Genomic DNA, 24,561 nt, shown 5'->3' with positions numbered 1-24,561 from the left:
ATTATAAAAGACCAAGGATGTTGAATGGTGATGTGATGCCTCATCAGTGGTTGCAGTTTTGTAGATTGTCTTTCTTTGGACTTTTGGAAGTCAGACCTTTGGCCCAGGCCTCAGGAATGACATTTCTGTCCCAGATGTTTGTGAACAGGTCTGTGAGGACCTTAACTGAGGTGTTGAGCTCAGTCTTCAGTATCCAGATGTTTCTGAACAGGTCTGTGAGGACCATTCATGGCCAGTTTAGGACTGCCAATATTTAGCACAGGCCAAATATTTTCATAATTGTTGGTCATCTTTCAAGACCCACAGTAAATTATCTATTAGCACCAAAGTGATTTGCAATACCTCAAAATGAAGATGTACGTCTCTGGGTTCACCAGGGAAAAAAAAGTGAGCTTTTAGCATGTTCTGTACTCTACTTATAGCCATTTATATACACCCTGTTTTCACCAAAAAGGTCTCTCTGAGAAGATAAATTGCAGAAAATGGCATTTTTCTAAATCACACAATCTCAGGCAGAACTCGCTCTCAATTCTTTTATTTTGAACTGTATTGACATCAGACATGTAAATATTATTCGTTATGACACAAATGAAAAAAAGAATATATATATATATATATATATATATATATATACATGATGTGCTTTTTTTACATTCAACAATACAGTTTACTCAGTGTGAGTGTGATCATAGAATAGAATGCAGAGATCAGTGTAGTCTCTCTCACACACACACACACACACACACACACACACACACACACACACACACACACACAAACACACACACACACTCCTTACCGCGAGATCATCCGGGTCCTGTCGCATTGGAATCCAGTCTTCCTTGCCCTCGACAGGAAAGTGGCCGTGCTGCTTCGCTCTGTGTGAAAGCCATTTCTGTGGCGAGGCTGCTGTTCTCCTCCTGCTCACACAGTTGTGACTCCGTCTCGTCTCTTTCGGGCTGGGACACAGGAACGGGGTCGAGGGACCAGGATCGATCATGTTGGTCACGGGTTTGACTACCGCGAACGATCGATGTCCGCTGCCCTGCAACAAGCCGATCAGCTCGTGCAGCGCGCCGAGGGGCGTTTCAATGGCGTTTCTCCTCTCTGCACAACTTCACAAGGAAGCGCGTTTCTCTGTTTTCTGTTTTTCCTCGGCTCATTTCAAAACAACAGCTGCGGTATGTGTTTGATCGCGTGTTGTCGGCTTGTCTTTGTGGCCTGATAACATGTCACAGGCTGGGGAAGTGTTTGAACTACGCGCTGTACTAATAAAAACAAAAACACGTCAAACACGTCATTGGCGGGGAGGGCTATTTCTGATAACACGTCAAAGACGTCTTTGGCGGTGAATGAGTTAACTGGGGTGTTGAGCTCAGTCTTCAGTATCCAGATGTTTCTGAACAGGTCTGTGAGGACCTTAACTGAGGTGTTGAGCTCAGTCTTCAGTATCCAGATGTTTGTGAACAGGTCTATGAGGAGCTTAACTGAGGTGTTGAGCTCAGTCTTCAGTATCCAGATGTTTGTGAACAGGTCTGTGAGGACCTTAACTGAGGTGTTGAGGTCAGTCTCCAGTATCCAGATGTTTCTGAACAGGTCTGTGAGGACCTTAACTGAGGTGTTGAGCTCAGTCTTCAGTATCCAGATGTTTCTGAACAGGTCTGTGAGGACCTAAACTGAGGTGTTGAGGTCAGTCTTCAGTATCCAGATGTTTGTGAACAGGTCTATGAGGAGCTTAACTGAGGTGTTGAGGTCAGTCTTCAGTATCCAGATGTTTCTGAACAGGTCTGTGAGGACCTTAACTGAGGTGTTGGGGTTAGTCTTCAGTATCCAGATGTTTGTGAACAGGTCTGTGAGGACCTTAACTGAGGTGTTGAGGTCAGTCTTCAGTATCCAGATGTTTCTGAACAGGTCTGTGAGGACCTTAACTGAGGTGTTGGGGTTAGTCTTCAGTATCCAGATGTTTGTGAACAGGTCTGTGAGGACCTTAACTGAGGTGTTGAGGTCAGTCTTCAGTATCCAGATGTTTGTGAACAGGTCTGTGAGGACCTTAACTGAGGTGTTGAGGTCAGTCTTCAGTATCCAGATGTTTGTGAACAGGTCTGTGAGGACCTTAACTGAGGTGTTGAGGTCAGTCTTCAGTATCCAGATGTTTGTGAACAGGTCTTTGAGGACCTTAACTGAGGTGTTGAGGTCAGTCTTCAGTATCCAGATGTTTGTGAACAGGTCTGTGAGGACCTTAACTGAGGTGTTGAGGTCAGTCTTCAATATCCGGGTGTGAATGGAGTCAATGCCTGCAGTTTTCCCCTTCTTTGTTAGTTTAATGCAGTGGTACTCAACCTTGTCCTACTCAGGAGCCACACTGACAACAAAAAGAAGCTTTGCAAGAGCCACAATAAAAAAAAAAGTCAATTTCCTCCCATTATTTTATTCGATTTTTATTTATTTATGTACTTTAAGTAGGACTTAAAAGAGCCACAACTACCCATAAAGGAGCCGCATGTGGCTCTAGAGCCTCGGGTTGTATATCACTGCTTTAATGGCACTCTGGTGTTGATGTTGAGTATGTTATCTGCAGGTGTGCGGGGTTAGCAGGATGTTCTGGTTCAGGGTGCTGAAGGACTTCATGAAAGTACTGCATCCATCTCGCTGCCTGTCCCCTCTCTGTTAAGAGGTTGGCCTCTATCTTCCCAAAAGCGGGAATTTAGCGTTTGCGCTCGTTTAACACCGTGCACAATGCAAATTGGGGGCGGACACAAGCGCATGCCTGTTATAATTGTACTGGGCATTGGCTGCCACATGCCAAAACAGGCGCTAAAATGTGGGGATAGATGGCATTATCCTATCGTCAGCTGCGTGCAATTACTTTGCGCTAAGAGTTTTTAAAAGGACCACTTACGCGCTAAATACCTTGCTGCACTGGAGCGCACCATAATCTCCGCACTGCGCAGCGTAGAAACGTCATTACGCACGGACGTGCCACCCCAGGACATCAAATTCTGCTGCTAAAATTGGGTAACCAGCAGATTATTCGGTGAGGCAATCAACTATAATTCACTGAGAAACTTTTATCACATTGCAAGGAGGGGTTATGGTAAATTAATTGAGAAAACTTGTACATTGTAGGCTACTTGCAATAGGCTATTCACCTTCACCTGCTATAACCCGGAGGGTCGTTGGCATCACAGCCAATCTGGCACAAGTCTCGGCACGAGTCGAGTTTTAATTGAGTCCACTGTAAATCCTCAAATCTTTTCTTTTGTCTCCGCCGTTTACCCGCTGCAAACACGTTTCTATTGTCCCACCCGAGTCAACAAAATAACACGAATTGCATCAAAACTCAGATGTTTTTAACAGGTATATGATGTGATGGTGTCGTTATGAGATAGGGATAATATATACAGTCAATAGGCCTACACCTATCCAAATTACGCATGGGAAGAATTACATCATGCCTCACGCAAACTGTATTACAGGGACTGCAAGACGGGAATCTGTTTTGATTGTAACGCCCAGGCATTGCCAGGCCACACCTGTGAATAATTCTGGCCCAAATCCCGTTTGCGCTGTGCATAAATGATTTGGCACGCCTCTAATCTGCGTTTGCGCCCGTTGTTGTGACGAGTTATGCTTCCCCGCACCACCATCCATCGCCACCATATTTTGGGGCTGTTTTAACTTAAAAACAGAAGGGTCACATCTACCCAAATAATTATATCATTTTTGAACAGTTATCTTTCTGTATAAATCATTACAATATGTTCCCGTTAGGTGGGGATGTGTTTTGCTGCTGCCTGGCCGTTGTGCAAAACTCGGCATAACACCTGGACAGCGGACTGCAATCTTCCCTGCTTTAAGGCACGCGCAAACAGTTGCGCAAGCGCTAATAGGGGATATCGCCTGTACGAAGATAGGGCCCGTTGTCTTTTACAGGAGCAGACTGGATGATGTTTTTGCCACAGAGTAGTTTGGTGATTTTGGATAGCACTTATTTCACCTCTTGGGCAACACAAACAACACAAACAAACCTTTTGCTGATATTCTGACATTTCAGTTTGTTCATGTCGAGTCGTCTGCTGCATTGACTCTGCTGTTTTACTTCCTGGAGTTTCACCCTGATGTTAGCTGTCATCAGATAGTGGTCACTGTTGGCATTTGTAGCATCAGACTCTAACATCTTGGCAATGATTTCCGTCACTTTGTCACATGACTTTTGCGTTGTATTTGTATGCACACGCTTGGGGTTAGGCAAGGAAAGCCACTTGGCTGGGGTTATGGTTTGGATATGGCTCGAGGTTAGAAACCGAGGCGAATGGAAGCCCCTCCCTCCCTCCCCCCTCATGTCAACATTATCTCCTCCAAGGAGATAATGACAATATTTTCCGTGTGTGTGTGTGTGTGTGTGTGTGTGTGTGTGTGTGTGAGTGATAATATGACCTCAGACCTAATATCACATGTTTTGTTTCCCCCCCAGAGCTCACCAGGAGAGGTCAGAGGTTACCAGTGATCAGTCTGTCGAGGAGCATCAAACAGACCTGGAGTCCATATTTATGGTGTGTAAATAAACAAGTCAAATGCAAAACAAACATTCACTCTCCATGCTGCACTCTTTGGACCAGGGGGATGTACCACGAAACAAGATTAGTGGCTTAGCGAGGTAACTTCAGGTTTAACCCTAGTTTTGCCGTACCACGACGCTAGTGAACTTCTTACCAAGATAGATCACCATAGCAACTTATGCTCTATGGCTAACCTGCTTTGTAGCAGGTTAAGTTCAGAGGATAAGATCAAAACCCATGAAAGACCCACCTGCTTACCAATCAGCTCTCTGGAAACAGTGAGTCACCATTCATATGGTCCCCATATGAAAAATACATTGCATTCAAATGAAAAAGAAAAAGAAAAATGAAAAAAAAAGGCTCCTGTTGAATTAATCAAGGACTAAAGCCTTGCACTTGTTGCAGGCTACATTTAAATTAAGCCCTACTTACCACTTTGGAATATGTTTTTATATATTCATTTTTGTGCTCCTAAGTAGGCTAGATACGTTGTTTGACCCCGCCGATCGATTGCAGCTGAACGGTGAGTGGAGAAATATCACTAAACCGGCATAAAAAGGTTACATAAACGTCTCCAAAGCGCACGGTGCCGTGTGCGCAATGGAGCTGAGACTGACGTTGGGTTGGAAATGGTCATACATGCTAGAATAGCCTACTACATCTAAGCAATTTAATATGGGATCGCCTGCACACAGATGATTCATATCTAGGCTACTCCTGCATTTTGCAGCTGCAAATGTGTTGCTTTTGGCCTGTATGATGTGAGTGAACTTCATATTTCCAGCATCATTATATGAAATATGGAGATATGCGACTCTGCTGACAATAGCCTATATGTGACCACAAAATAGGCTATTTTTTATAAATGAAATCTATGCCCGCACGTACCGTGTCAATTCAGTTCAGAAGCCTTTTTTAATTTTATTATCATTCTTTTTTTTATTGATAGCCTATAGGAATTATTCAATCAGTGCGACTAAACACATCATGAGATCATTATTATTCATTGAGCCTAAATGGTCTATACATACCGATTTTGGACTGAGATAGATTACACATTGCTTCCACTCCCAAAAAAGACATGCCAGGTTTTATTGAGTTTATTGAGAGGGTGAATTGAGCTGCTGTAGGGGGCCCTTTACACGAGGACAGTTTCTGAAAGAAACGACACAATAGCGTTTCCTTCACACCTTTTCCTTCACACCTTCTCTCTGTTTACATGAGCGCTGTTGAATTTTTAAAACGCCGTAATGTACATGCCAGGTCGCTAGGTGGCAGTGTGATCACCTTATTCTTTGCCCATACAAGGATGCTTCTGCATGACGTAATTTTGTAATCGTCTTTCCGGTTTTAAACGCAGAAGTAGAGTACGCTTTCCGCAGTCATTTAGACTTGCCAAAAAGCTTTTCTCAAGCTAAAAAAAAAACCAAACTGTTTTAAAGTTTTAATATTTGGCGGTGAGAATGTAACATATATGTGACCAGTTTATCAGAATAACGCCTATTGGAAATCTTTAACGAGCAGCGAGGACCGGGAGCGCTGAGTGTGCTATCTGTCAAACCCTACTGTAGTTAGGCTACTGGCAGTGAGCAAACACTGTCAACGTGCTTTTGTAACTAACGTTAAATGACGACCGGGTACAGCCATCGGCTCCTCGCAGCAGTAACGTTATGAACATGTCACTGAAGTTGGCCGCAGAGTAGCTTAATTCTTAAACGTGTGTCGCGTGTGCAGGCACATCAGAGTTTCTGAAATGTGCCGTTCCAAAGCGATTACATGGGGTCCTCAGCGGGAAGCGTGTCAAACAATTCCACTCTGGAGGGTGGTTCCAAAATGTGTCGTTTCCTAAGCGCGAATTCGCTGTCGCCGTCTAAAAGGGAGGCACTAACGATAAAATAATTCCCCGTTTCCATAGGAAACCGTCCTCGTGTAAGGTGCCCCTGAGATACTGGAGGCAGAAACCGCTCTTCAAATAAATGACTGATGTGAATAAAAGTGGTAACTTTAGACAGTCATTCGGGAACAGACTAATAATATCCAATGTGGATTTTGATTCTGACATAGTAGTAAAGCTTCACGATTTGGCTTGAATGAATGAGGAAATAGAAATAGTCTGGCACTGTAAAAGCTACGGCTCTGAGCTGGAGCAGTCCATATTGCATTGTGATTGGCTAGTTGTTAAAAACCACGCCTCTTTTGCGGGCACGAGCTCCTGTGCACTGGCATTTTCATGTGCACGCGCTCTCAACTTGATTAGAAAAACCTGGTTCCACTTAACGAGTGGCGATCTACGTTCGTGGTACGAGTTAACTACAATCGAGCTCCGTGGCAATTATCTGGTTTAGACAAACCAGATCAAGGGACAGATCCTGGATCTTCTTATACAACATTCGTGGTATACCCCTCAGAAGGCTTTCAGTCTATGATGGATCTGATCTTGTGTTCCATGATTCACTTAGAAATGTATCTCTGCCAGAGGCGAAGCCGAGGGGGAGATTATGTGATCGCTAGTGTCTGTCTGTTCCCTCCTCGTGATGATTGTGATGACATCATACGTATGACATCATAAGTGAAATCACCAACTTTCAACAGTGACATCATTATAGTGTGGTATGCTATGTCAAAAAAACAGCTCCCGTAGGATTTTTGTGCCAAAATAGATTTTTTTGCTGTTTTGGCTTCTATAGGGCCCAAACAAACAGAAAATGAAGGGTGCCAAATTTTCAGACCCCCACCCCCAGTTCTGGGGGGCCATCTATTTTGGGACCTCCCTGAACAGTAAAATAGAAGTCCGCCTGGGACTACTCTTACTAAAATGGCTGTAGAACTGTTATGCTTTAGTTGTATGACACCAAATTTGGAGGAGATGCAGTTGAGAATATGTAGAACAGATCCAAATAGTTGTGGCCCACTGCTAAATGGTATTATTGATGTTATTCACACTCCAATTGTAAGTTTTGTTTAGGCGAACCTAAAAAAATTAATTTCTGCTGTAGTTTATCTGCAGTACTTCTGTCCTGGTAGATGTTATCACTAAACTTCCACTTGAAGTACATTTTTCAAGGTGTTACCTATACATAGACACCAGAATTGTGCATCTGGGCCCTGTACTTCCGGAGCCATTACTGAATAACTTTGGGCATGTCATTTCAGGCAAAAATTAAAAAAAATAGCTTGGAGCTGAAGGTAATGGTTTTTGGTGCCGTACCATTTTTCCGACCTCTCTTTGTTCCGACCATATATATATAATATGTCAAGCCACTCAAAGATGAAAAAGACATAGGTGAGTTCGCTCAATTCTTAACCCAGTATCTTCACCAAGTAGAGAGTCTTCTTAATCTCATCAGCTCTTGCCGCTCAGGTGACTGGGAGGGGTACTTGTCTTCATTAGAGAATCTCATCAAGTATTTCTTTGCTCATGATCTCCTCAACTATGCCCGCTTGATGCCAGTCAATCTTGCTCAAATGAATGCTCTTGAAAAAGATGACCCAGAAACATGGGATGCACTGAAGTCTGGTGCATTTGTGGTGGCAAAGAGATATCCTTCACTCATCTCTACACTGATCAAGCCCTCGAGCAGGAAATCAAGAAGCTAAAAGGACATGGTGGGATGGTAGGACTCAGTAGAGATGAAGCAGCTCTGGACCGGCTGGTCATTGCCACACCTCATCTTGCTGATCTAGTGAATCGGTACCTCAAGAGCTTCCCAAAAGCTTCCAGATATACCTCAAGGACAGAGCATTATCAGCTCTCAGGAGAGATTGCATTGAGGTCAAGAACAAATGCACTGAAGCTGATTGAGTTGCACTGTGGAGGCAATCCATTCAAAGAAAAAACACCATTGAAGAGTCTTGTTTCATCGGCGCTTGTGACAGATGCGGCAAAGCAGGATATTCTCCAGTTTGCGGAAAAGAGTCAGAAGCGCTTTGAGGACTTCGTTTCTGAACGTTTGATCACTACGTCAACACTCTCAGTGTGGGACAAAATGAAGAAACTCAAGTTGAAGACCTTTTCAAACTGGATGGGAAAAAAAAGGTGCGTGTTGGAGACAAGGTCATCAAGTTGCGTGAAGAACGTGCTGGAAGACTGCTTGGAAGATTTCTCATCATCCAAGGGAGTCGACCAAGTCTAGTTCCCAAACTTCCGGAGACAATTGGAGACTATGAAATTTCAATGGTTCCCCGCTCTCTGTGTGCTGTGGATGGAACCTTGTACATCCCTACAGACAAAGCTAGTCTCATGCATGCAATTGTCAAGGCAGAGCTCCCTGAAGCTGTCCCACAGCCTGATCCAATGAAAGATCCCCTAGGTGTCCCTATCAAAGTTCTGATAGTTGATGCCATGGCTGTGCTTCAGAGCATGAAAAAGACACCAACCATGCGGAAGCTGTCGGACCTTCAGGATGCATTCAACAAACGCATCAAAACAATGATGGCAGGCTATTCTGAGGGTCGAGTTGTCTTCGATCGATATATTGATGAGTCATTAAAGAACAAAACTAGACAGAAGAGAGCAACTATTTCTGTAGAATACGAAATCCATCCAGAGATGAAGCTCACTATGTCGATCAAGGATCTCCTCTCTGCATCATCGACCAAGAAGAAGCTGACATGTGAGTTGGGCCAGGGACTGCTGGAGTACTTCTCAAAGGACAGTTCTTTCCTACTGGTTGTTATCTATGACACCTTCATCAAGGGACGTGATTTTGTGGAGGCACACACACATGAAGAGGCTGATACCCTAATACCTTATCAAGTCCTTGCCTCTGCTGCCAATGGTGCCTCACGAGACATATGTGTTTGGTCACCCGACACTGATGTCCTCTTACTGCTACTTGATTTAGTATCATGTGAATGCAGGAGGTGCAAAGAAACGGAAAATAAATGTTTTTGAGCGTGTTCAAGTTATTGGACGTCACAAATGTCAGGGATTACTTGGCCTGCACAATTTTTCTGGTGCTGACTGGGGAGGAAAATTGGTTGGAATCTCCAAAAAGACATGGATCAACGCATACCTGAAGCTTGATGATGATGATCCTGCCATTGACTGCTTCAAGGACCTTGGCAAAGGTTGCATTCCCCCCGAGCTTATCAATGGTGAGCTCCCATCACTGGTGAAGGCATTAGAGAATTGTGTGTGCCGCGTTTACAGCTCAAAAGGTCCAACAACCCTGCCATCACTCAGATGGGAACTATTCCGATCAAAGAACCTGGAGGGTGAGATGCTACCTCCAACTCGTGCTGCATTGCTACCCCACATCCTACGGGCCAACAATGCGTGATAAATCTTACAAGACAAATTGCCCTGAGCTTCCACCAATTGAACAGAATGGCTGGTGTTCAGAGAGTGGTGGATATGTTCCAGTCAGGTGTCTTGCCCTCCCTGCACCACAAGCAGTACTTGAGCTCATCAAATGTGGCTGCAAAGTAGGTTGCAAGGGACAGTGCAGCTGCTCAAAGAATCACCTCCCTTGCACTCCTCTCTGCAAATGTTATGGTGGAGACTGCACAAACACAAGTGAGGACATTCCAGAAGAGGACACTGACGATGAATAGATCATCAAGTATTATTTCCTAAATTCCTTTATATCACCTATGTTCTGTTATGTTTTTGTGGAATTTAGCAGTATACAGTATGCTTAACTGAACGATAAACCTGTCTTACTGGATTACTCGACTACTGTGTGGTTATTTACATAAAAGAAACATGTTTAATAAATGTCTTCCATTTTAAACACCATTTATCACATTAAATATGACAGGTATTTTCTCTTTCAATAAAAATGTCAAATGTGTTGTTTTTACCTAATTCAGTACAATGAGACATCACCGTAGGATGGACGCCATCTTGGATTTGACAATAAATAAGTAAAGGATTACAATTTCACTTAACTCATTCACCGCCAATGACGTCTTTGACGTGTTATCAGAAATAGCCCTCCCCGCCAATGACGTGTTTGACGTGTTTTTGTTTTTATGAGTGCAGCGCATAGTTGAAACACTTACCCAGCCTGTGACATAGTTTCGGGTCCCTAACCTCAAACTCAAGCCGACAGCACGTTATCAAACACATACCGCAGCTGTTGTTTGAAATTAGGAAGAAGGTGGAAAGGAAACGCGCTTCCTTGTTGCAGAGGAGAAACGCCATTGAAATGCCCCCTCGCCGCGCTGCAGAGCTGATCGACTTGCTGCACAGCAGCGGACATCGAAACCGCAGTAGTCAAACCCGTGACCAACATGATCGATCCTGGTCCCTGGACCCCGTTCCTAATAGGAACTTCCTATGTGCCAGCCCGAAAGAGACGAGACGGAGTCACAACTGTGTGGAGGAGGAGAAGCTGTTCTCCTCCTCCACACAGCCTCGCCACATAAATGGCTTTCACACAGAGGGCTGCGTGCCCTCCAGTGTTGCTCCTGGCCAATCCCAGCGCCACAGGGCGTGGTTATTGCTTATCCTAAGTGGGGTTAGAAATCTAAAAGGGGGATCGTGTGTGTGTGTGTGTGTGTGTGTGTGTGTCTGTCTGTCTGTCTGTCTGTCTGTCTGTCTGTCGGTGTGTCTGTCTGTCTGTCTGTCTGTCTGTCTGTGTGTCTGTCTGTACACTCACTCACACTGAGCAAACTGTATTGTTGAATGTAAAAAAAGCACTTCATATATATATATATATATATATATATATATATATATTTTTTTTTTTTGTCATTTGTGTCATAATGAATAATATTTACATGTCTGATGTCAATACAGTTCAAAATAAAAGAATTGAGAGCGAGTTCTGCCTGATATTGTGTGCTGTGTACATAAATGCCACATTTCTTTTCTCACAGAGACTTTTTGGCTGAAAACAGGGTGTATATAAATGGCTATAAGTAGAGTACAGAACATGCTAAAAGCTCACTTTTTTTTCCTGGTGAACCCAGAGACGTACATCTTCATTTTGAGGTATTGCAAATCACTCTGGTGCTAATAGATAATTTACTGTGGGTCTTGAAAGATGCCCAACAATTATGAAAATCTTTGGCCTGTGCTAAATATTGGCAGTCCTAAACTGGCGGTGAATGAGTTAATCAGTTGAATTCCTTGAGCCCTAAAACCTAGGATTAGTTACCAAAATCAGCTTTCTAGCTTGAATAGAATCTGAGATATAGCCATTTTAAGCTCCTGGCAGCCTAATTGGACGCCATCTTGAAAATGATGCATTTCCAGGAATTACATTTTCCTATATTTTTAGTATGTTCTTAAGCATGCCTAGATGTACCATAATCAATAGAAAAAACTATGTTATCTATTTTCTTGGGATTAAGTTATATTTTCTCACATATTGAGCCATCTATTTTCTATAGGGGGCGCTCAGAAAGGGGGTGGGGGTCAGAAAATTTGGCAGCCTTCATTTTCTGTTAGTTTGGTCCCTAAAGAAGCCAAAACAGCAAAAAAATCAATTTAGGCACAAAAATCCTACGGGAATACATAGCATACTGCACTATTATGTCAAGAATGACATCAGTTAAATCATCAATGATGACATTATCTCTTCCCTTCTTCTCGTTGGTGTTTTATGGCAGTTGGTATCCTTAATGTTACCGTCTTCTTCTGGATCATCCCTCCAATATTTTATATTTTCTTTCAGGAGATCAAGACATTACCATCCATTATATAAGTACATGTAGATAAATAAACATGTGCACACACACACACACACACACACACACACACACACACACACACACACACACACACACACACACACACACACACACACAGAGCACATCATGCAAGTATTACCTTGCTCTCCCCTCATAACCTCCCTGTGGTGACCCCCCGATCTCCTTATTCATTAACTGTTACAGCTTTATACATCAAATATAGATCATCAAATATATACAGACTGTTAGAGCTTTATACATCAAATATAGATCATCAAATATATACAGACTGTTAGAGCTTTATACATCAAATATAGATCATCAAATATATACAGACTGTTAGAGCTTTATACATCAAATATAGATCATCAAATATATACAGACTGTTACAGCTTTATACATCAAATATAGATCATCAAATATATACAGACTGTTACAGCTTTATACATCAAATATAGATCATCAAATATATACAGACTGTTACAGCTTTATACATCAAATATATATCATCAAATATATACAGACTGTTACAGCTTTATACATCAAATATAGATCATCAAATATATACAGACTGTTACAGCTTTATACATCAAATATAGATCATCAAATATATACAGACTGTTACAGCTTTATACATCAAATATATATCATCAAATATATACAGACTGTTACAGCTTTATACATTAAATATATATCATCAGATATATACAGACTGTTACAGCTTTATACATCAAATATAGATCATCAGATATATACAGACTGTTACAGATTTATACATCAAATATAGATCATCAGATATATACAGACTGTTACAACTTTATACATCAAATATAGATCATCAAATACAGACTGTTACAGCTTCATACATCAAATAAATACAGACTGTTACAGCTTTATACATCAAATATAGATCATCAAATATATACAGACTGTTACAGCTTTACATCAAATATAGATAATCAAATACAGACTGTTACAGCTTTATACATCAAATATAGATCATCAAATATATACAGACTGTTACAGCTTTATACATCAAATATAGATCATCAAATATATACATACTGTTACAGCTCTATACATCAAATATAGATCATCAGATATATACAGACTGTTACAGCAGCATCATATTTATACCAAATAGTTGAACTGTTAAAGCATTATACGAATAACCAAAAGTAAACAATACATAATCTTTCACCGTCTTAGTAGCTCTTTTATCTTATTGTATGATGACAGTGCTCTCACTTGCAACTTGCATTCTGGCCACTGATAAGAATGACATCAAGATAAGAGTTCAGTCATTGTTCAATCAATTGATGATAATGTCATCAAGATCTGCACTCTACTGAGTGCACTCTTCTAGTTAATATATTTTTCTGTTCCAGCTGCTTGAGGAGAACATCGTCACCTTTGTGAAGAAGGAGCTGAGAAGGTTCCAGAGGGTTCTGAGTCCAGATGAGGCAGATTGCTCAGAGAGTCAGAGGGAGGATGAGGAGGTGGTGGAGACTGAGGAGGAAGAGCAGAGGAGGAGCAGCAGAGAGGCTTTTCTAAACATCACACTGCTCTTCCTGAGGAGAATGAAGCAGGAGGAGCTGGCTGAGGAGCTGCAGAGAAGTAAGAAGCTTTCACAGCTTTAATGTCATGGAGAGAGAGCAAAGATGGTGGAGAATGAGTGAATCATGTCTGTTAGAGCCAGTTTTGTTTTTCTTTTCAAGATCCAAGATCAAGGCGGCTTTAGCTCAGGAGGTAGAGCGGGTCGGCCAATGACGCAAGGGTTGGCGGTTCGATCCCCGCTCCCTCCCAGCTGCTGTCGTTGTGTCCTTGGGCAAGACACTTAACCCTCCTTGCTCCCAATGGTGTGTAGGCACCCTGCGTGGCAGCCTGCCGCCATCGGTGTATGAATGGGTGAATGTAGACTACCTACTGATTGTAAAGCGCTTTGGATAAAAGCGCTATATAAATGCAGGCTATTTACCATTTTTCAAGATCCTCCTCATCTAATTCATTTGAATCAGGTGTGCAAGCCATAGCTGGAAGACGCTATCGAGCTACACTCAACCGCAACAAACGAAACAAGAAACAAATTATTATAGAGAACATTTAATTTGAGTTTTCCTTATTTTGATCTAATTTGACTTGTAAAGGCCCATTTAATTTTTCGGAATATATTTGAGTCATTATTTGTTTAGAATAAGCCAAATAATCCATTCCAACAAGAACACAAGATCAACAAATTGAGTAGCCACCTTCATGTTGGAACTTTACGGCGTATAGTGAATATAGTTTTAAATAAAAAAAGGCCCTGGCCATGTCCAAACTGCTGAAAACATAAACATTTGCCAAACAAGATCTATTCATTACAAGATAGAAAAGTAAATCAAAAAGCGAAATCCCTCTGGATAATCTGGTAAAATTATTAATTTGTTAATGTGAGTGGAATATGCTGAACACAGTGGTGCACACTGGGAAACAAAACAGCAGCACAGCAGTTGTCTTTCACACTGAGCTGCACACAGTCAGGACCTGTTTGTTCACTCACCAGTGATGAGCTGAAGAGATGTCATGGAGTGGAGATACACATTTACCAGGAAATGTTCACATTTCTCATGTTTACTGAAACATCTGCTCATTGTTCATTTGTTCTTTCAGAAACTCAACATCAACATCCACAACAACAACACAAATCCAGTCTTAAGGAGAGGTTTCAGTGTTTGTTTGAGGGGATTGCTAAAGCAGGAAACCCAACACTTCTGGATCAGATGTACACAGAGCATTACCTCACAGAGGGAGGGAGTGGAGAGGTCAATGATGAACATGAGGTCAGACAGATTGAAGCAGCATCCAGGAAACCAGCCAAACCAGAAACAACAATCAAATGTGACGACATCTTTAAACCCTTACCTGGAAGAGACAAACCAACCAGAACATTGATGACAAAGGGAGTGGCTGGCATTGGGAAAACAGTCTTAACACAAAAGTTTACTCTGGACTGGGCTGAAGAGAAAGTCAACCAGGATATAGAGTTCATATTTCCATTCACTTTCCGAGAGCTGAATCTGCTGAAAGGGAAAAAGTTCAGCTTGGTGGAACTTCTTCATCACTTTTTTCCTGACACCAAAGAAGCAGGAATCTGTAGGTTTGACAAGTTCCAGGTTGTGTTAATCTTTGACGGTCTGGATGAGTGTCGACTTCCTCTAGACTTCCAGAACAACGAGATTGTGACTGATGTTACAGAGTCGACCTCAGTGGACGTGTTGCTGACAAACCTCATCAAGGGGAAACTGCTTCCTGCTGCTCGCCTCTGGATGACCACACGACCTGCAGCAGCCAATCAGATCCCTCCTGAGTGTATTGATGTGGTGACAGAGGTGAGAGGCTTCACTGACCCACAGAAAGAGGAGTACTTCAGGAAGAGATTCAGAGATGAGCAGCAGGCCACGAGAATCATCTCCCACATCAAGACGTCACGAAGCCTCCTCATCATGTGCCACATCCCACTCTTCTGCTGGATCACTGCTAATGTTTTGGAATATGTGTTGAAAACCAGTGAGATAGGAGAACTGCCCAATACCCTGACTGAGATGTACATCCACTTGCTGGTGGTTCAGTCCAAACTGAACATTAAGTATCATGAGAGAGCTGAGACAGATCCACACATGATTCTCTCTCTGGGAAAACTGGCTTTTGAGCAACTGGAGAAAGGCAACCTGATCTTCTATGAAGCTGACCTGAAAGAGTGTGGTATTGATATCAGAGCGGCTTCTGTGTACTCAGGAGTGTTCACACAGATCTTTAAAGAGGAGTGTGGGCTGTACCAGGAGAAGCTCTTCTGCTTTGTCCATCTGAGCATTCAGGAGTTTCTGGCTGCTCTTCATGTCATCATCTCATTCATCGACTCTGGTGTCAATCTGCTGTCAGAACCACAATCAACCTCCACAGACAAATCTGTCAATCTGCTGTCAGAAAACCAGTCATCCTCCACAGACAAATCTGTCAATCTGATGTCAGAAAACCAGTCAGAACATCAGTCAACCAGTCAGAAAAAAATAGAACAGCCAGGAGCCATGTTAGACGAGCACACGTTAGAAAATAAACCAGAAACCATCTTCTACCAGAGTGCTGTGGACAAGGCTTCACAGAGTCCAAATGGACACCTTGACTTGTTCCTCCGCTTCCTCCTGGGTCTTTCACTGGAGACCAATCAGACTCTCCTACGAGGTCTGCTGCCCCAGATAGGAAGGAGCTCACAGACCAATCAGGATACAGTCCAGTACATCAAGGAAAATATCAGGGAGAATCCGTCTTCAGAGAGAATCATCAATCTGTTCCACTGTCTGAATGAGCTGAATGACCGCTCTCTTGTGAAGCAGATCCAAGACCACATGAGTTTTGGAAGTCTCTCCACAGAGAAATTCTCCCTTACCGAGTGGTCGGCTCTGGCCTTCATCTTACTGTCTTCAGAAGAAGACCTGGATGTGTTTGACCTGAAGAAATACTCTGCTTCAGAGGAGGTTCTTCTGAGGCTGCTGCCAGTGGTCAAAGCCTACAATAAAGCTCTGTAAGTGCATACAAACTGGATATAGTCAATATATGTTGTGAGGAGGGAAACAAACATTTTCAATGTTGTTTTTTCATCACACTTCAGGCTGAGTGGCTGTCAGCTGTCAGAGAGAAGCTGTGAAGCTCTGGCCTCAGTTCTCAGCTCCCAGTCCTCTAGTCTGAGAGAGCTGGACCTGAGTGACAATGACCTGCAAGATTCATCAGTGAAGCTGCTATCTGTTGGACTGCAGAGTCCACACTGTAGACTGGAGACTCTCAGGTCAGGATCACTGTTACTATTCAACAGCCTGTTTAAATTCTGTTTTACATGCACATTAATATCAGAGAAAATACCTGAACTCTCATTTTCCTGCTGATGTGATGTGAAACCCAACATTCTTCTCTGAGAGAACATGTCATTATCTTCTCACCTCACTGCCTCTTGTTGAAATAGAAAAGTTCACCTGCAAAAACAGATATCTTCATTTGTACTTTTTTTTTTTTTTAATACACTAAATATTGCAGGCTTCACGCGTTCCTTTCTAGCTGAACTGGCAGCGCTCATTTCTACTGTGCCTCGCTGGTTCCCCTGTGCTCTCGTATGCAGGTGGGCCGTGTGGCACCCCTCACCTCATTATAGTAATCAGATATTTATGTATTTATGTGATATATATATATTTTTTTGTATATTTCTATTACGAATCAAGAGGTAATTAAAACATTTTCACTGAATCATCTTCACATAAATCAACTAAATAATCTTTTATGTGCACTCCAGGGAGTATAAAACAGGTGTTATTTCATTTTAAGAATGACATTTATATGTGTTTACAAATGAAGTCTTCTTGAGTCAAGAACTAAAATGAAAAAACGAACCCGATGCTTGGTTCAACTGTTAATATTGGGGACAATAACAGTTTCTGCTTTATCATAATTAATTTCTGAGCAGTGTACCAATGAGAAAATCCAACATGTAACAATTTTATACTGAAAGATGGGATCTCTTTCTCAGAAAACCTGTATAAAATCATCATCGTAAACAATCAAACTAATAGTGCTGGGTGATATGGATGAAAATGTTATCACGATTCAAATTTCCATATATGGTGATAGAGTTTTATCACAATATACATTATGCTAGCCTAAAATCACTCTTTTTTTATTATTATGATTTCAATAATACAAACAATACAATCCACCAACCAACATACAATAAACACACCATTGAGCAACAGAGCACAATTAACACAGGACACCATTAAAAATGACAGGACAGACAAAATATATACATAGTTAAGTTAAGTTAAGTTAAGTTATCCTTATGGTGAAATTCATCCTCTGTATTTGACCCATCCTCTACTAGGAACCTTCCTAGAACTAGGAGCAGTGGGCAGCTGCAGTGCAGTGCCCGGGGACCAACTCCAGTTCTTTTGCCAGTGCCTTGGTCAGGGGCACTGACAGGAGTATTAACCCTAACATACATGTCTTTTGGTGGTGGGAGGAAACCGGAGCACCTGGAGAAAACGCACACGAACACGGGGAGAACATGCGAACTCCACACAGAAAGGACCTGCGACGGACCGGGGTTCGAACCCGGGACCTTCTTGCTGTGAGGCAACAGCGCTAACCACTGAGCCACCGTGCCGTCATATACACTGTTATGCCCGGCCTAGGGGACACCCAGCATAACACAAAAAAAGTGACTCCCCTCTTTCCCCTCTCCCAAGGATGACCATGCCACGAAAGGTTTGCAGTCCACAGGTTGTGTAATAAAGAAGTATAGCGACAGAGAGCATCAGGGTCAGCCCACCCAACATAACAAACATAATCTATTTTGAAATCTAAGCTTGCCTCTAAACAAAACCCCCCAAATAAACAACATCCATCTTACCTGCTTAACTAATAACAAAACACAGGAGGAAAGGTAACTAAAGAGAAATCAGGGCTTCTCACCCGTACATGCCGCTATACAGACTGCATACAGTTATAGCAAACAATTAGCAAGACAATGATCAATGTTAACAGCTAGGCCAACAGAAACAGAATAGGCTAGCACGTGGCGTGACACAGCCTGGTTGGGAGGAGGAAGAGAAGAGAGTGAAGAGGCCTCGGCCCAGGATCCTTTGAAGGCCAGCCCCATCAGCCTCCCAGCCAATCACCAGCCGCATGTAGCAAAAGAACACAGGGGAATGGAGTGACAGCTCCACCGGGGGTAGGGAGGAAAAACACATGTCAGAACTCAATATAAATATAGTTTCTCCCCCAGTGTGGACCATCACGGCTATGATGACCCACACTTAGCTCTCTCTGTGTGTGTGTGTGTGTGTGTGTGTGTGTGTGTGTGTGTGTGTGTGTGTGTGTGTGTGTGTGTGTGTGTGTGTGTGTGTGTGTGTGGGGAAAAGCACTCCTGTTTAACTTAAATAAAATGTATAATTCAGTGAAGGGAGTGATGTAATGTTGAAGCATAGGTGTAATGCCCACTGGGGGGAGAGACATGTCCCCCACTTCTCAAAATCCAGATTCTGCTCCCCCCCCCCCTTCCCCCCACAATATAAACTGATGAGAGAAGAGAACAGGACAGTATAGAACAGTGATTCTCAACCCTTTTCATATCAAGGACCCCTAATCTGCTCCACAATAGGACCACAGACCCCATAAAGCCATATAAACATGAACTGTGGACTATGCCCGTTGAATCAGGTGCAGGTATTTCCCAGAGTTACTCTTCCAGACAAGAGGCAGCGTTGTTTCCACACATGAGATCAATCCTCTGGTGTAGGAGAGGAGGGGGGGGGGGGGTGTAGAGACTAGAGAGAGAGGGGGGGAGGTGTAGAGACTATAGAGGAGGAGGGGGGGTGTAGAGACTATAGAGGAGGAGGGGGGGGTGTAGAGACTATAGAGGAGGAGGGGGGGGTGTAGAGACTAGAGAGGGGGAGGGGGGGGTGTAGAGACTATAGAGGAGGAGGGGGGGGTGTAGAGACTAGAGAGGAGGAGGGGGGGTGTAGAGACTATAAAGGAGGAGGGGGGGGTGTAGAGACTATAGAGGAGGAGGGGGGGGGTGTAGAGACTAGAGAGGAGGAGGGGGCGGGTGTAGAGACTAGAGAGGAGGAGGGGGGGTTGTAGAGACTAGAGAGGAGGAGGGGGGGGTGTAGAGACTAGAGAGGAGGAGGGGGGGGTGTAGAGACTAGAGAGGAGGAGGGGGAGGGGTGTAGAGACTAGAGAGGAGGAGGGGGGGGTGTAGAGACTAGAGAGGAGGAGGGGGGGGTGTAGAGACTAGAGAGGAGGAGGGGGGGTGTAGAGACTAGAGAGGAGGAGGGGGGGTGTAGAGACTAGAGAGAGAGGGGGGGTGTAGAGACTAGAGAGGAGGAGGGGGGTGGTGTAGAGACTAGAGAGGAGGGGGCGTGTGTAGAGACTAGAGAGGAGGAGGGGGGGTGTAGAGACTAGAGAGGAGGAGGGGGGGGGGGGTGTAGAGACTAGAGAGGGGGGGGGTGTAGAGACTAGAGAGGAGGGGGGGGTGTAGAGACTAGAGAGGAGGGGGGGTGTAGAGACTAGAGAGGAGGAGGGGGGGTGTAGAGACTAGAGAGGAGGAGGGGGTGAAGAGACTAGAGAGAGAGGGGGGGGTGTAGAGACTAGAGAGGAGGAGTGGGGGAGGTGTAGAGACTAGAGAGGAAGAGGGGGGGTGTAGAGACTAGAGAGGAGGGGGGGAGGTGTAGAGACTAGAGAGGAGGAGGGGGGTGTGTAGAGACTAGAGAGGAGGAGGGGGGTGTGTAGAGACTAGAGAGGATGAGGGGGGGTCTAGAGAATAGAGAGGGGGAGAGGGGGGTGTAGAGACTAGAGAGGAGTAGGGGGGGGTGTAGAGACTAGAGAGGGGGAGAGGGGGGTGTAGAGACTAGAGAGGAGGGGGGGGTGTGTAGAGACTAGAGAGGAGAGGGGGGGTGTAGAGACTAGAGAGGAGGGGGGTGTGTGTAGAGAGGAGGGGGGTGTAGAGACTAGAGAGGAGGGGGGGTGTAGAGACTAGAGAGGAGGGGGGTGTGTGTAGAGACTAAAGAGGAGGGGGGGTGTAGAGACTAGAGAGGAGGAGGGGGGGGTGTAGAGACTAGAGAGGAGGGGGGTGTGTGTAGAGACTAGAGAGGAGAGGGGGGGGTGTAGAGACTAGAGAGGAGGGGGGGGTGTAGAGACTAGAGAGGATGAGGGGGGGTATAGAGACTAGAGAGGAGGAGGGGGGGGTGTAGAGACTAGAGAGAGAGGGGGGGTGTAGAGACTAGAGAGGAGGGGGGTGTAGAGACTAGAGAGGAGGAGGGGGGAGGTGTAGAGACTAGAGAGGAGGAGGGGGGGGTAGAGACTAGAGAGGAGGAGGGGGGGTGTAGAGACTAGAGAGAGAGGGGGGGTGTAGAGACTAGAGAGGAAGGGGGGGGTGTAGAGACTAGAGAGGAGGAGGGGGAGAGGGGGGGTGTAGAGACTAGAGAGGAGGGGGGTGTGTAGAGACTAGAGAGGAGGGGGGGGTGTAGAGACTAGAGAGGAGGAGGGGGTGTAGAGACTAGAGAGGAGGACAGGGGTGTAGAGACTAGAGAGGAGGAGGGGGGGGGTGTAGAGACTAGAGAGGAGGAAGGGGGTGTAGAGACTTGGAGGATGGGGGGAGGTGTAGAGACTAGAGAGGGGGGGGTGTAGAGACTAGAGAGGAGGGGGGGGGTGTAGAGACTAGAGATGATGGGGGGGTGTAGAGACTAGAGAGGAGGGGGGGGGGGTGTAGAGACTAGAGAGGGGGGGGTGTAGAGACTAGAGAGGAGGGGGGGAGGTGTAGAGACTAGAGAGGAGGGGGGGGGGTGTAGAGACTAGAGAGGAGGAGGGGGGGTGTAGAGACTAGAGAGAGGGGGGGTGTAGAGACTGAGACTAGAGAGGTGGGGGGGAAGGTGTAGAGACTAGAGAGGAGGAGGGGGGGAGGTGTAGAGACTAGAGAGGAGGGGGGGAGGTGTAGAGACTAGAGAGGAGGAGGGGGGGAGGTGTAGAGACTAGAGAGGAGGAGGGGGGAGGTGTAGAGACTAGAGAGGAGGGGGGGGGGTGTAGAGACTAGAGAGGAGGAGGGGGGGAGGTGTAGAGACTAGAGAGGAGGGGGGGGAGGTGTAGAGACTAGAGAGGAGGGGGGGGGGGGTTGGAGATGTTAGTGTGCTGCACACTAGTCTGCAGACTGCAGCCAGGAATAGTGTTTATGCTAAACAGACTTTTAATGACATTAATCAATGTAGACTACATCAAGAGATAGATTTCAGAAAGTAATTCTCTACTCCATGAAAAACCTTCTATGCATTATTCAGGTGATAGCATGGGGTGGCGATGTCCAAAAGCCATGTGGGTGATATACACATCGCCCAAAAGCCACCAGTCAAAATAGTAGTTGCACTAAAGTTAAACGGTGGAAAAGGTGATTTTTACAAGTGGCATTCAAGTCATATCTGACTAGTTTTCAATTTATTTCTCCAAAAACGTTATGTCTCGAATATATAGCCTAATGCAACACTCATCTTCTTGTTGCATTTTCACGTTTCAAACTGGCAGATGGAGGAAAAGAAACGATTCGACTTTCACTTGTTTACTCACCAACTTGGCTCTCTTCCAAATAATCCAGCCACGTAACTACGTCCATTCATGAAATTAAATAGCACAGGGACAGTAATGGTTTGTAAAAGTGCCATGTAACTATTAATCAACTATTTATTAACTATTTATAGGCTATAATAATCTTGTCTCGCTCGCTTTCCCTCTCACCCCCACCCGCTCACTCACTCACTCCACACTCTGGACATGAGGCTGGACGATGATTGTCTATCTCGGACCCAAATCTGGAAATATGTTTTCTTATTAGAATGATTTTGTTCCTTAACTATCTGTATTGTTGATCAAGAGAAAACGGTGAAACTGATCAAAATAGTCATTCTACAGTCTCTAAGGCTGCATTTACACTGCAGGTCTTGATGCTCAGATCCAACTTTTTGCCTGTATCAGATTTATTTAACCTTCTGCTTACACTACTTTTAAAAGTGACCCATATCTGATATGTGTTTACACTTGCTTCACTTGAAACAACCTGTGTGTACATGAGGAATAAACTCATGATTGAGTAGCACAGACCAGACGGTGCAGCACAAGTCCCTACAGGAATATTATAGAAATATAGAGATATTATAGAGATATTATAGGGGAACCACACAATATGCTTCCTAAACTCATTCTCAAGCACCACTGACTCATCAAGTCCAAATATTAAATCCTCGTGCTGATATTAAGCACATGAAAAGAGCTGCATGGTAAACAGTATCTTTCTCCTCCTCCTTTGATAGAAACGTTAATAATAAACTGAGCGGGAGCATAATCCTTGTGCGGACATTATTTTACCGTGTTTCTCAAGTAGTTGATTTGTCCACCTGCTTATTGAGACTCTGATGTGCAGGAATATTTCACACAAGCGGGTTCCTTGTGAAGCAGAAAGAAAAATAAATAGCTTATCAAATCAACAGGCTGCATCTGAGGATATTTCCTTTTTATGAACCTCCAAAATTTAAGAAACTGACACCTAGGATATATAATCACAGAATGACCAAGTGAAAGTAAGAGATGATGTAGCCTGTTATCTTTTGGAGACAATTGGAGTTTGAAAATAGAGCTGTTTGGATTTAATCATCTGTGCATTGAGAGATGCATTTCAGGAGGCATTTTGAACAAAATTGGACTTACGGACGAGTGTTTTGATTAAAGCCTTATTGTCGGAACGGGAGCGAAACACACTGCAGTCAACAGCTGAGTAGCCTACAGCCTCTGGAAGCTGAAGACACACACACATGTCAACAGCTGAGCCTACAGCCTCTGGAAGCTGAAGACACACACACATGTCAACAGCTGAGTAGCCTACAGCCTCTGGAAGCTGAAGACACACACACATGTCAACAGCTGAGTAGCCTACAGCCTCTGGAAGCTGAAGCACGCACACACATGTCAACAGCTGAGTAGCCTACAGCCTCTGGAAGCTGAAGACACACACACACACATGTCAACAGCTGAGTAGCCTACAGCCTCTGGAAGCTGAAGACACACACACATGTCAACAGCTGAGTAGCCTACAGCCTCTGGAAGCTGAAGCACGCACACACACATTTTCAATCAGGTGCGACTCGCAATGAGAGGAAATATCTGATATGTCCGCTACGATTCCAGTCACGTCGTATTGGGCCATGTCTGATTCATATCTGATTTATTTCCACATGTGACTGAGGCCTGAATGGGACCTGACAATATCCTGATCCATGTGCTTTTTTTGTCCCCATATGAAAAATACATTGCATTCAAATGAAAAAGAAAAAGAAAACATGGCTCCTGTTGAATTAATCGAGGACTGAAGCCTTGCACTTGTTGCAGGCTACATTTAAATTAAGCCCTACTTACCACTTTGGAATATGTTTTTATATATTCATTTTTGTGCTCTCAAGTGGGCTAGATATGTTGTTTGACCCCGCCGATCGATTGCAGCTGAACGTGAGTGGAGAAATATCACTAACCGGGGTAAAAAGGTTACATAAACGTCTCCAAAGCGCACGGTGCCGTGTGCGCAATGGAGCTGAGGCTGACGTTGGGTTGGACCTGGTCATACATGTCAGAATAGCCTACTACTATCTAAGCAATTTAATATGGGATCGCCTGCACACAGATTATTCATATCTAGGCTACTCCTGCATTTTGCAGCTGCAACTGTGTTGCTTTTGGCCTGTATGATGTGATTGAACTTTTGAACTTCATATTATTTCCAGCATAGTCCTTGTATGAAATATGG

At 44.1% G+C, this 24,561-nt stretch overlaps 2 protein-coding genes across 2 annotated transcripts in view; both read left to right on the top strand.

The window, feature by feature from the left end:
- The window catches only part of LOC310775420 (NACHT, LRR and PYD domains-containing protein 3-like), an 888,839-nt gene that overhangs the window by 840,492 nt on the left and 23,786 nt on the right, over positions 1–24,561 (top strand). The window lies entirely within an intron of this gene.
- Positions 8,057–24,561, top strand: part of LOC310774936 (uncharacterized protein) — a gene marked incomplete at both ends in the record, with an annotated part of 38,567 nt that continues 22,062 nt past the window's right edge. The window contains 4 exons of the mRNA XM_083635026.1: positions 8,057–8,250; positions 8,535–9,273; positions 13,589–13,817; positions 14,853–16,238. Coding sequence (XP_083491152.1) covers positions 8,057–8,250; positions 8,535–9,273; positions 13,589–13,817; positions 14,853–16,238 — 2,548 coding nt within the window. The remainder of the gene's footprint in view (positions 8,251–8,534; positions 9,274–13,588; positions 13,818–14,852; positions 16,239–24,561) is intronic.

This window comes from Poromitra crassiceps, assembly GCF_964638095.1.
Source record: "Poromitra crassiceps genome assembly, chromosome: 4".
NCBI lineage: Eukaryota > Metazoa > Chordata > Actinopteri > Beryciformes > Melamphaidae > Poromitra > Poromitra crassiceps.
Note: the sequence above shows the minus strand (reverse complement) of the source record. Positions and strands in the feature narration are given on the sequence as shown.